Below are 13,232 nucleotides of genomic sequence, written 5' to 3'. Positions count from 1 at the left end.
CTGGCGACTGGACCAGGCGAGGAGGAGCCAGGCAGTGATTTGCCAAGGTCTTGCCCAAGTCAGCTGTGTACAGGTTAAACAGCAGGTTAAACAGCAGAGGGGCAAGGATGCAACCTTGCTTCAGGCCTCCTTGGGTGGGACAGATCTGGGTTGGCGAGGGATGGATCCATCGGGTATTGCAGGTCGGATTGGCCAAGTCGTCTCATCCCTCACTGTAGTTGTTTCTTGACACATGGTATACGTTTCTTACATTGTGTGTAAATTAGACTTGGAGACAGTTCAAAACTTTGGTTGCTCGTGGGAGCCAATTATGGGTGGCCCCATGCACCCACTTCAAGATACTTGATTGAGGATTGGGAAACTTGGACGGCAGAAGCACATATGGGTATTTTGGTACGGGTACTTTTGTCAGGTCTATGCCCCAGTTCTCAAATAAAGTATTAGCTTCTCCCATGATAGCATCCAGTACAGCTGGGCTACACCACGTTGTGACTATGGCATCCGATGAGCCTCTATCTGGGATATGGATGAACTTCATCGCAATCAGATCAGCAGTAGTTAAATGCTTCAGATTTTGGATGTGTTGAGACAGACTCATCAAGTTGCTCCTGTTTAATATGTCATGCCCCCCTTTAGGGGTGTACAGCGGGATGAAAGTCAATTCAGGAGGGTCCAATGGTACTTTATGATCAATTCCCCCCAAATCACTTCGTAAAGAGTCCAGGTTTTGCTAACTGACGCTAAAAGGGATTTGGACATTAGGACTGCTCCAGGGAGAAAGTTGCTTTGTAACCAAGGTTTCCAAAGGCTGTGACTGAGTGGCAGACTACCCCCACTTCCCCCTATTGCTTTCAGTCTGAACTTGAGGATTGATAGCACTCATAGTCGCCTGGGCCCCAGCATTAGTGAAAATCTTGGTCATCACTTGAGTGTCACAGGGTGGGGCTCTAACAAGCCCGGAATCCAATGGGGCTAGTCTCTCTGTGCACAGGTTCTCCTGGTGCTGCTGCTGACTATCTCTCGACCTCACTTGCCACTCATACCTGCTGGTTTGGACTTGGGTAAACTTTCTGCTACTATGGGCCTGAGTCAAAGTCCTGGCAATGCCAGGGATTTCACCTGTCTCCTGAGCCCATTCAATTGTGTGATTCATCGCAGGGCGTGGTATCTCTGTCTCTGAAGGCCAGTGCTTGGTGGCTCATGAACGGTGGACGGTCTGGTTACTGCCGAAGAGGTCCGATGCCCTGTCATCTTTGTATAAACTAGAACTTGAGTTAGTACCATGCTGAATTAAGAGCCTGTTAGGCTTGTCCGATCTGTTCCTGGTATGGTAACTGCTTCCTGGGGCCTCTTCTTCCTGCTGTGAGTGGTTTAGCTGGAGAAGGCTAATTGACTTTTTTCTGGCAACTGCCAAATCGAGTGTGCTTCTTGCGGGATATGTTGGAGCTACCTCTGTGCCCTCACTTAACTGAGCTGCGGAATGGGAAGTATTGGTAGCTGCGATTTCTAATGCCACAATTTTAGTTCCATTGCTTTCCTGAGAAGCAAAATCGTTTGTGCTTTCTGATGCATGGATTGGTGGATGAGAGTCCCAAAGTCCTGGTTCAGAAGACATAGGGGCCTGAGCGCGTTTGTGCCCAGTGAAGGGCTCGTTTCCAATATGGTTGGTCGTGGCTGCTACCCTTCTGACATAATCTGCTCTTGGGACATCTTCTATAACAGATTTCGAGGAGATGCAGTTGAGCAACCATTCTTGTTAACTATTAAGGGAGGCAGTAGTAGGCACCTTTCGGTGATTTGATGCTAAGTTAAAGATTGGGAAGACTCTGAGATGGCCGCTCTCTTGTCCTACAAGGTGATTTGTGGTGATCCTGGCTATCTGAGATCTTCGTTTTAGAAGGCGCTGTTTTTTAAAATTATTTTTAATTTCTTTTTTGCCCTCAATAGGGTTGGAGAATCCGCAGCGGGGGATGGTACTGAGAGTACTAGGGCCCGTATTTATACTTTTTTTTGCGCCGCATTTGCATCACTTTTTGACGCAAAAGCGGGGCAAACTTGCAAAACACAATTGTATTTTGCAAGTCTGCGCCGTTTTTGCATCAAAAAGCGGCGCAAATGTGGCGCTCAAAAAGTATAAATACGGGCCTAGTTGCTAGACTCTGATATCCTCATTTGCCATTCCTCTGGGTGGGCTGTTCGCCGTATGGTAGGCAGTGCTTGTGTGCTGGGGTGCCTCCTGAGGGTACTCCTGTGCAGCTACCGCTTGTGCTGGCAGCTCGACGCCAACTGATGTTGGGTTTGTTATTGTATAGCAACTAAATGATTGAGGATTGCCCCGTATGGAAGATAATCCATGAAGCCTGCCCAAGAGTTTTATCTCTGGAAGAGATCCAAGAAGCCACTGAAAGTAACACATGTATTTCTAAAGCAAAAGAGGTACTCCACAGACGACAATAACACAATTTTTTGGATGATGTAAAAGTCCCCACTGTGGATGAACACATGCCCCTGTGCTGGTCATTGGAGTGGTGGGCATGACTCCTGTCTTTTCTAAGACCAGAGTCATGTTTTAGGGTGGCTGTGAACCTGGAAATGACGCATGGCTGGTTAGCAGCATTTTTTTTGCCACTAACTAGCCTAATGCCATTTTTGGACGCACAACTTCCTATTCACATACCACCACACCTACCCAGCTTCTGTTATTTTTGTTGACGCTAGCCCAAGCTTAGCGACTGCTTGCGCCATTCCATAAATATGCTGGTGATCAGGAATGGCATAAGCAGTTGTAGGAATTTGCCGACACAGTATGTAGTGAAGGAATGTACTTTATTTCCTTTAAACATAAGTTGTACAAGGGAGACGTGGAGTTGCTCAGTCCGCTTCAATAACCGTTTCCTTCTCATGCCGTTCTCGAATGCCTTTATGTAAACATACAGGAGCGTGCGACATTACGAGCACGAGGCATTCGAGAACGGTGGCAACCATTCTCTGCAGACACTACAGCCGTCGGTAAACTTTTTGGTGCAAAACTGCGTTAGGGCAGTTTTGCACCCAAAAGTTTAAATATGCCCCCATGTATGTTACATCTCAGTCAAGTGACTTATTGTTTCACAATAGTAAAATGTATATCTCATACTTAACCGGAGGCCCGGAGGTATAAATAAAAGGCTCGGTGATCCCTTGTGGACACTCAGCGATACCCAGTAATGTATGTCCGTATGAAATATCTTGCGACGCTGCCCGCCACACCTGCAGCGGCCTACTGCACTCTTAACCGTAACCCTCGCAGGAACGATTCGAAGCGGCATTCCTACACCTAACATGGCTGTTTAGAAATGAAGGATACGTTCTAGCTAGAGAACGAGTTTTGTGACGCAGGTTGCACGCACCGCCCCTCCTTAGAATCCCTTTAAGCAGCTGGAACGGCAGGAGCGCAGGCATTGTCAGAGAAGCTCTGCTACGGTGATCTCATTGTTGCTGGCGCAGGGGGCGGGCTGTACTAGGCTGGGCTCGGGTGTGGGCGCGGTGCAGAAGGAGCAGTTGACTTTCCCTGCTGTTGCTGCAAATGCCCAAGCGGGCATTCCAGGGCCTGTGAACTGCCTGCTGGGCAGCCGAGCCCGCACTGAGTCTCTGTGCTACCCGAGCCTACACCGAGCCCGTGAGCTGCCCCTGTCCAAAGATCTCCGCGTAGTCTCCACACAGGTCTTGCCCTTGTTGAGTGCACCAGAGGAGCTGGTATTATGTTTGACAAGAGTAGGCTGCCCTTTGTGCTGCTGGATGTGGTCTGTCTGGTACTGGGTGAGTATGTTCCACACTTTTTACTGCACGGCTTTTCCACGGCATGCGCCTTTCAGAGGCAGAGCACATATCCCTGTGCTATACGGTTTACCTCACACGTGTCTCTTAAGTGTGCTGTGCCAGTGTGTTTCAGTGCATAGGTGGGGTATAATATCACAGCTTGGCTGACTAGATTTGCTGCTGCTGTTATTGCTTCTTGGCCAAGCTTGTCACTCTCCTTCCTACCTGGAGATCTTTGTTTCTGGGCGTCATCCTCTGTTCTCCCTGCGAATGTTTTTGCTTGCATTGCATGAGCAAATAATTTTACATTTCACACAAGTTATCTAGGAATACGAAGTGGTGGAGTAAATTGTGCATAAATATTACAGAATTACAATTTTGCTGGTTGAGAGTCTGCCTCTGAGTGTTTTATATCATGCATCCTTTGCGAGAGATTGGGCCGATATGAGCCTGTTCCCTGGAAATAAATCATAGTCTTCCAGTTGCAGATTGGGCAAATGTGTTTTTATGAAATCTGTATGTCCGGCTGGAAAAAAAAAACACGGGGAATGTAAAACCCGTTTGCAACACAGACATCCTTAGAAACAATTTATATGTGCAAGTAAGCTCTTCCACGCAACAGTTTATTAGTTGACCGAAACCCACGTTACACGATGTGGCTCCAGTAGAAACAATTTGTAATTGTTCCCTTTGAGTTTCTACTAGTGCTGGGCACAAGTGTTTGTCGGTAATTTTAGTCAATGGTCTAGTTAATCGGTTAGCAAGTGATTTATGTTGGATCTGTGTATGTGGGTTTTTGTACGTTAACTAAGAAATTATTGCGGGTGACAAGCGAGCAAAATTCAATTGGTTAATGTCTACGTGACTTTTGTAAGACCATTTTAAGAATGAAAATGGCAAAAAGCACTCTGTCGTATTCATTTTGAATAATCACCTCCTGCAGTGAGATAATTAATCCCATCCTCGTTTAGTATTCTCCCTTATGCTGTTTGTTAAAATGCAAAAATGACATTTGAGAGGGGTTCTGCGTTGTGTGACTAGGCTGGAATTAGAGGAGTAACTTAATCTCGTCTCACTATTTTTCACTGGAATGGGAAATAAATAAAATTCAAACATTTTGTACGGAGTTACTTATGTAAGATCAGTATTATGGCAGTCTATTATTTTAATTGTCTTTCCAAAAAGTTTGTCACATGGAATCATTGTATTATAAAAGAGTGTTAAATATATTTGGGCTTCTGTTGAAGTGCTCCATGTCCAGTGTGCTGTTTCCTTACACCATGAGTTTCAGACAGGTAAACGACACACACTTCAAGTAGCCCGTCTAATGTGGAGAAGAAAATCAGGTCTTTTTACCTCGTCTTGAAAAGCTAGCAGCTACTATCGATTGCCTTTCTAGAATTATGCTTCGTTTGATGTCTGCATGGATTTTGAGATATATTCCGACATCTTTCACCGGATAGCTTTGTAAATTCAATTTAAGAGCTTTGGAGATGTGCGTTACCTTAGTAGTTGGAAGCACTTATGGCGCTCATAGTATTTGGGCATCCACTCTGGGAAGAAGCTCTTGCGCCGTACAGTGATGTTAATATGTACTTCACAAATAGTATTTAAACATGCATGTTTTTGGCAGTGAATTTTTTTTAAGACAATGTGACTTAAACATAGAGCAATTTAAGTAAAATACAAGGGTCTATAATTTGTCGATAGAAAGAAAATGGTCTCCAGCTATTTTAGAACATTATTGGAACATATGTTGGCTTCGGTATGAGTGATGCTTTTGTCTTGATTAAGTAATATTTCGTAAAAATGTTATTTGACATGTTGTTTAGTTTTGTATGTTATAGATATGTAGGGCATATTTATACTTTTGATGCAAAACTTTAGCACCGGCTTATGCCATTCCTGAGCGCCAGTCGGGTGCTATATTTATGGAGTAGCACAAGCCGGTGCAAAGGGTGGGCTAGCGTAAAAAAAGGACGTTAGCCGGGTGGGGGTGCCTGTATGGGAGAAGGGGGTTTTGCACTAAAAAATTACATCAGGCTATTTAGAGCAGTGGTTTCCAACCTGTGGGCCGGGGACCACTGGGGGTCCGCTAAGCCTCATCAGGGGGTCTGTGGCTGCTTAAAAAATGTAATAATATTAGGTCCCAGCTATCAGTATTGACTCAGTGGGGGTCCCCCAGTTCCAATAATGATTCAGTGGGGGTCCCCCGGCTCCAGTATTGATAAAATGGGGGTCCACAGAAGTGAAAAGGTTGGGAATTACTGATTTAGAGGCAAAAAAAATGCCTTTAACCAGCCTAGCGTCATTTTCTGATGCAAAACCATCCATACCACATGACTCCTGTCTTAGAAAAGACAGGAGTCATGCCCACCACTCCAGTGGTCAGCACAGGGGGCCAATGTCCCCTGGGCATGACCATTGCACCCTGTGCCATGCAGGGGGGCCCAACTTGGGCCCGATTGGCACTTTAATTAAAAGAGAAATTACTTACCCTACTTACATGTCCCTTTGGTGTGGGCGGGGGTGTTCTTGGGGCTTGAGGAGGGCACCTGTGGATCCATTCCATGGTGTTTACCCATGTAAATGGATCCACAGGTTCCTTAACGCCTGGTCTGACCCAGGCGTTAAATAATGGTGCAAATCAGGCTTTGCACCATTATTTAGCACCTCCTCCCACCCATGCGTCATTTTAGCACTGGGGATAAATATGGGGCTATGGGGTTAGCACCATGTTTTAGATGCGGGCGACTACCTTGCATCCCATTGACGCAAGATAGGTTCATGCATCTAAAAAATAGTGCAAACTCCAATATTTTGATGTTGACTGGTCTAAAGTCAAAATATAAATATGGAGCTAGTTTTACGCCGAATTTGCAAAAAAATAAATAAAAAAGACGCAGATGGAGTATAAATATGCCCGCAGTCTTTTAACAGAATGCTCCCTTGTGAAGCCGCATCGTGGATTATTACAACTAGACCGCTAACCTAAGAGGAGTAAGTCGAATGTTACAGAGTACTTAAAAAAGAAAAAAAAAAAAAATTCTTCAGATGGATTCTAATTTTAATAAAACTGGAACTAAATTATAATAATAACTGATAAGAGAATACAGGAGATATTCACTGTGTTTTGTAAGCATTTCACAGGACAATACATAAAATGGCATCAAATAATTTGAACTTACCACCACCACAACCTTATGTCCCTAGTAGTGGCGATACATCTACAAAAGGGCGAGAATATTTTTTAAACTATATTTCTGCATGTGATGAAGACAATGACTTCTCAGGGGAGAAAAAGAAGATTTTATTACATTGCTTAGGGCCACGAGGTCTTAAAACGTACAATAGAATTGAAAAAAAAAACAGGAGAACATGGAGAAGTTTTCATACATGCTTTAGAGGACTTGGACAGATACTATGCTCCCACTGTTTGCGTTGGCATTGATCGTTACAATTTGTTTCATAGAAAGCAAGAGAAAGATGAAACAGTTGAAGAATATGTTTCTGCTTTGAAGAATTTGGCATTAACATGTAGGTTCGGTACTTTACATGACAAGTTCAGAAGAGATGCAATAGTAATGAATGCTACGAACCAGAATATACAGGATTGCTTGTGGACTAAAGGCGAATCGCCTTTACAAGAAATAATAGAGGTAGTCAAAAAGGTGGAATTGACTGGGAGATGTGCAAAAGGGGTTTTGCTAAGAGACAAAAAAAGAGGATGATTCCAGAGCAAAGTCCAACACTGTTGTCAACAAGGTTACGGAGACAAAGAAAAATTTGAGGGTGACAGACAGTAAATCAAAAAATTATAATTCCAGTAAATTGAAGAAGAAAGAGGATTTTAAGAGAAACGTTAGGTGTTTCAGGTGTTGGTTGTTGGGACATTACGCAAATGATAAGAACTGTCCAGCCCGGAATCAAAAGTGTTCTGGTTGTGGTATTGTGGACCATTTTGTTAAATGTCTGTAGAAGGAAAAAGAGTCTACGATTAAATTAATAGAAAGTGCCACTGACTCAGCTTCAACCTCGGACAGTGATGACAGGAACATTTGGGTTCTTAATATAAAAGACACTGAGTCCTCTGTATCTGATTGTCAACGGAAAAAAACGAAATGTGAAGTATTAATGGGAGGAGTTACCATCACTGTTACTGCTGACTCTGGGTCACCCTACACAATTGTAAATGAAATGGTTTGGTTAAAAAAAAAAGTTAGGCATGTTGTTGGTGGAGATCTAGTTACACCAGGTGACAAGAAACTGTTATCTGTATTCAAGGATCGTGAGTCAGAATGCAAAATGTATGTATCTGAGTCTTGGCCTTCTGTTTTAGGTTGGTGGTACCAAGGTGTGCTAGGAATGATCCTTGACCCAAACAACACGGAACCTGTGTCTGTGATTCAGGGTGGGGAAGTAAATGGGACATCCATAAAGGATCTATTTCCTCAAGTGTTTTCAGGTACCATTGGTAATTTAAAAAAGTTTCAACATAGGATTTTGTTGAAGGAAAATGTGGTACCTGTTGTCCATAAAGCAAGAAACATACCTTTAAGTATTAGAAGTGTAGTATCTAGTGAGTTAGATAAGTTATTACAGGCTGGCATTATCGAGCAAGTTGAAGCATCTGATTGGATTTCTCCATTGGTAGTGGCAAGACGCTCTAATGGAAAATTGAGATTATGCGAGGGTCTTTTTGGTAGACCAATTCCCTTTTACCAAGAATCAATGAAATTGTGGCTCTAACTAAAGGTAAGGAATGGTTTACCACAATCCACCTTACTTCAACGTATCACCAAATTTTGTTACATCCAGATAGCCGTAGATTGACCGCCATTGTTACACCATTTGGTTGTTATCGATTTGTCAGGGTTCCTTTTGGATTAGCATCGGCGGCTGCTATGTTACAAAGACTAATGTTTAAATTATTTAGCAAGTTACATGATGTATTTATTTTCCAAGATGACATCTTAATTATGGGTGATTTGAGAACAAACTATGAAGCTAAAGTTAAGAGTGTCCTTCAGTTGTTGAGGGACAGCGGACTCACGGCTGAATACAGCAAGTGTAAAATTGCTAAACGGAGTGTCACTTATATAGGACACAAGATTAGTGGTAAGGGTGTTGAACCTAAAGCTAGCTTAGTGGCTGCTATAAAAGATTTGCCAGCGCCTACAAATAAGGATGAGGTCGGAGCATTTTAGGTCTGGCTGAATATTATGCTAAATATGTGCATAATTTTTCCCATAAGAATTTTCCCATTAGAAAGTTGTTGAAAATGAAATGTGTGTTTGAGTTGTCTGAAGAGTGTGGGGCAGCGTTCAAAATGATTATAGACGACATTATTAGAGCACCTGCTCTACAAGGTTTTGATCCAAATTTGCAATGCATTGTCACTACGGATGCCAGTAGTTGAGGGTTGGGTACGGTTCTTAATCAAGCAGATGAGAGTGGTAAAGAATGTGTAATTGCTTTTGCCTCCCGCTCAATAACTAATACTGAGGCTAAATATTCTGTTATTGAGCGATAAGCCCTTGCATGCGTTTGGGGTTCGGAGCATTTCCGGTCGTTTGTATGGGGGTACAAATGTCATCCTGCGAAGTGACCATAAACCACTCACGAAGGTGTTGACAACAAAAGGCTTATTTAAAACTTCTCCAAGTATTTTCCGTTTATCCATCAAACTTTTAGATTATAAATATGAGGTACTTTATGTGCCAGGAGTCAAGCATAAAATTGCTGACTTTTTTTTTTTTTTTTTTTTTTTTAAGTAGGATGCCTTTGGCCAGAACCGATTAAGAAGTGAATGAATTGAATGATTGTTGTGTGGCTGACATTGTGGAAAACGTTCAGGGTATTACTGAAGAAGAGTGGAACAAGGCTTTGGATGAAGATGCAATATTGAGTAAAGTTCAAACGTTGTTACGTGATGGATGGCCACATAAAAAAAAAATCTAGAGAATAATGTAAGGGTGTTTTGGGAAGTGAAGGAGGAATTGTCTGTAGAGTGTAATAGATTAATGCATAATGGTAGATTTATTCCTCCGGAGGTGCTTAGGAATAAAATACTGGATATCTGCCATGATGGTCCTTTAGGTGCATCAAAGACTAAAAGCAAAATTAAACAGTTGCATTGGTGGCCAGGGATAGATATGGCTGTAGAAAGGAAAGTGAGAGAATGTATTTTGTGCTATGAATCGGAGAAGACTTTATCTACATTTAAACCGCCTTTGGTTCCTATTAAATGTCCAGACATGCCTTGGGAGAAGATAGGTCTAGATATTACAGGACCTATACATGCAGAAGGAGAGTCCAAATACATTGTGGTGATAATTGATAATTTCTCTAAATGGCCAGAAATTGGAATTATGAGTAAAGTAGATTCTTTGTCAGTTGTTGAATTTTTGGATAACATTTTCTTGACAGAGGGTTTTCCTAAGGTCATAGTCACGGACAATGGACTGCAATTCACGCCTGATGAATTTAAGGCATTCTTGTTGAGGTGTGGTATAAAACATATGACTACTTCCAACTATCTTCCTGCAGGTAATGGGGCTGTCGAGCACTTTAACAGGGTAGTGAAGAATAGTATGCAGTTGGCAGAAAGTGCAAAATTGTGTTAGGAAAAAGAGGTGTGGAGAACTGTTTGGTCGTATAAGACAACACCTTGCAGTTCTACAGGTCATAGTCCTTTTGGAGTAATGAGAGGAAGGATTCCGTTAAGAAAAGACAGCACAGGATGGATGACGGGTGGAAGAAAGAGCAACTGGACAATTGAAGATGTTAAAGGGAATATTAAAATTGCACAAACTCGGTCAAAGGAATATTTTGACACCAAGCACAAATGCAAAGTTATAAATTTACAGGTGGGTGATTGGGTGAAGGTGAAAGTTCCTGGTTTCAAAAAGTACTGAAAAGGAAAATTCTATCCTCCCTTAAAAGTTGTAAAAGTGTTGTGTAATGCTGTACTGATTGAGGATGGAAAAGTGTGACATTTAAGCAGAGTTTCACCATACAAGGGTAGAGAAAATATTGATGTGACTATGACCAAATGGTTAATTGATGAGGTACCTGGGAATAACATGCATTCGCAGAACGAGGTCAATGTTCCAACACAACATGCTAATGTTGCACAGGCTTATAGAGATAACGGAGTTCAGGTAGAAGAGCATGGCAAAACTGAAAAAAATATAAATTAGAATATTTGGTAGAAGAATCACAAGACCAGGAAAGCTTAATGATTGTGTGTAAATTGATTTAATCAATTAAAAAATATATATAGTGTATAGTGCTATATTGCATAGTTTCTTTTGTTTGGATATATATATATATGTATGTGTATGTATGTATATATATAATGTGTGTATATTGCATAAATGTAAAAGGGGAGATGTGTTATAAGGGGGTGGAATGTTAGCAGTTGGGCTTGCGCTACTTAACCCACACGAGCAAGGGAATGTTTATAATGGAATGCAGTGGGAGGATTCAAGGGTGGCCGTTTGCTGGTACGGGCATATGGAGGGAAGCAGTTTGTGTGTATTGCTGTCGGGGCTGTATTCTGGAATAAAGCCTACTTGAACAACGTTTCTGTGGCATATATCATAACAACAACCACTATAAATTAGCTGAGGACGTTGCCAGCAGGTTTAATAGTTTAGTCATGCAGTATTTTATCTGTAGAATTAAATGATACTTTGCCCTGGCTTGTATGCTGTGTATCCAGAGCCTCTGTCTGTTAGACAATATACAATCCTGACGTACAGTGTATTCCAATAGTCGTAATAAAGAGCTCAGAAGGCATGTCCGTTTAATAAATGTACTTAAATCTCCCAATGGATCTCTGTTCATCTTAACATTCTGTGCCTTTTCTGTAGAGTGTTTAATGGGTCCAAGGACTCCAAACCAGGTTTTTAGTGGATCAGTAATGGAAATTATGTTGTTGCCGTACATAACAACAGTGTTGTTTCTTACTGCAGGAAAGATAAGCACATCCTGATAATTTTTCTTTAGGGTTTTGGGTGTGTAGAGTTGGTATTCGCAGAGATTGATGGTAGCGTACTGCTTATTTTTGGAGTTATTGGGCTACATTTTAGAGTTGTATCGTTGGGATAAAAGCATTCATGTAAATGCTTTGCTGTTGCTTGAACCATAACTCAAGGGCCTCTGCACAATATGTTTGAAGTCAAAGTTGTGAGCGAAAGGTTTAACTTTTCATAAATGCCTCAATTGTAGCATTTTTGGCCAAATGGTTATTTAATGTGTTTGTCTAAACTGAGCTTTTTATGGAGGATGAATCTTGGAGATGAAGAGGAAAATTGCTGTGTAGTTTTGCAAGTCTTTCTGATGGAATTTTTGACCTTTTTATAATCTAGCTTGTGTTATAGTAGGTGGATGTACTCGGTGCGTAATATATATATAAAAAAGGTCCTGTTTAAAATAACTAGCAGGTGCACATTTCCTAAAAGGACCTTTATGAAGTATTTGCTGGTGGTTACTGCTTCCCAGCCCCATCCGATTGCATATTGACCTGTCTTGTCTGTATAACACTGACCCAAAGTTATGCTAAGATATTTTTCTAGCAGCTTATTACCATTCGTATGTTTTCATAGTGCCATCAGATTGGGGTACCTTCACGATATGGTGTCTAATTCTGTTTTAGGCTGGTTTCCATAGGCTTATTAGTAGTGTGGGTGTCGCTAATATTTTGTGTGCATATTTGATTGAGTGTTCTTAAGGTTACTGTTGTTTTGGTGTGTGTAGCCTAGATATCTTTATTAGTTTGTCCATGTGCCATTTGAAGGATTGATATGTGCATTTCTCTTTCTTTCCACCTTTCACATTACTTCATTAGTGTTGCACCAGCAATTGGGGCCGTTATGTATGTCTGTAAATCATTAGCAATCACTGCCATGAAGTATTTTTTTTATTTCGTTGACTGTTTTGATGCCTCGTTAATAAGAACAAAGGAAAAGAAGTATGATAAACGGAGCTGTACAGGAAAAATGAAGATGCCAAAATAGACTACTTGTGACATTGAGGAGGTAAATTATTAAACCCATGGTGTGCCAGGAAGACTAATTAGTTTGGTTTAAGAAATAACAGTTGCTGTTTCAAATCGGATTATCCAACAAAAGCAAGGAAGGGGAAGGAGAAACATTTAACTCTGTTGTACCAAACTGGCTTGTAGTGTTAACGAGGCTCGAAAAAGTGGACTGACAGTTGAAACTGATGAGGTAAGACTAGAAGTGACCAGCATCCTTCCTGCTTTATACCCCACAGAGAAAATCCTAAAGCACCTTCCCTTAATATTGGTTTGTCAGGTAGGTTGCAGTTCCCCAACCCACTCGGAACACAGCCAAAGGGAAACCCCAGCATCTGAGACACGCTTTATCGGATATGATCTTTCCTAAGACACCGAACCCCGTCCCATG

The 13,232-nt window shown here is 41.7% G+C and overlaps 1 protein-coding gene and 1 long non-coding RNA gene across 4 annotated transcripts in view; one reads left to right on the top strand and one right to left on the bottom strand.

Annotated features, from left to right (window-relative positions):
• Nucleotides 1-13,232, bottom strand: part of LOC138283916 (uncharacterized) — a 62,306-nt gene that overhangs the window by 37,719 nt on the left and 11,355 nt on the right. The gene's annotated exons all lie outside the window — the stretch shown is intronic.
• The window catches only part of PLPP1 (phospholipid phosphatase 1), a 220,090-nt gene continuing 210,276 nt past the window's right edge, over nucleotides 3,419-13,232 (top strand). Inside the window, exon 1 of one of the 3 annotated variants that reach the window (XM_069222132.1) lies at nucleotides 3,419-3,798. In XM_069222132.1, the coding sequence (XP_069078233.1) occupies nucleotides 3,778-3,798 (21 nt within the window). In that variant the 5' untranslated portion in view covers nucleotides 3,419-3,777. The remainder of the gene's footprint in view (nucleotides 3,799-13,232) is intronic. The other 2 variants (XM_069222113.1, XM_069222122.1) reach the window with 2 other exon arrangements.

Source organism: Pleurodeles waltl, chromosome 1_1, assembly GCF_031143425.1.
Source record: "Pleurodeles waltl isolate 20211129_DDA chromosome 1_1, aPleWal1.hap1.20221129, whole genome shotgun sequence".
In the NCBI taxonomy this organism is placed as follows: Eukaryota; Metazoa; Chordata; class Amphibia; order Caudata; family Salamandridae; genus Pleurodeles; species Pleurodeles waltl.
Note: the sequence above shows the minus strand (reverse complement) of the source record. Positions and strands in the feature narration are given on the sequence as shown.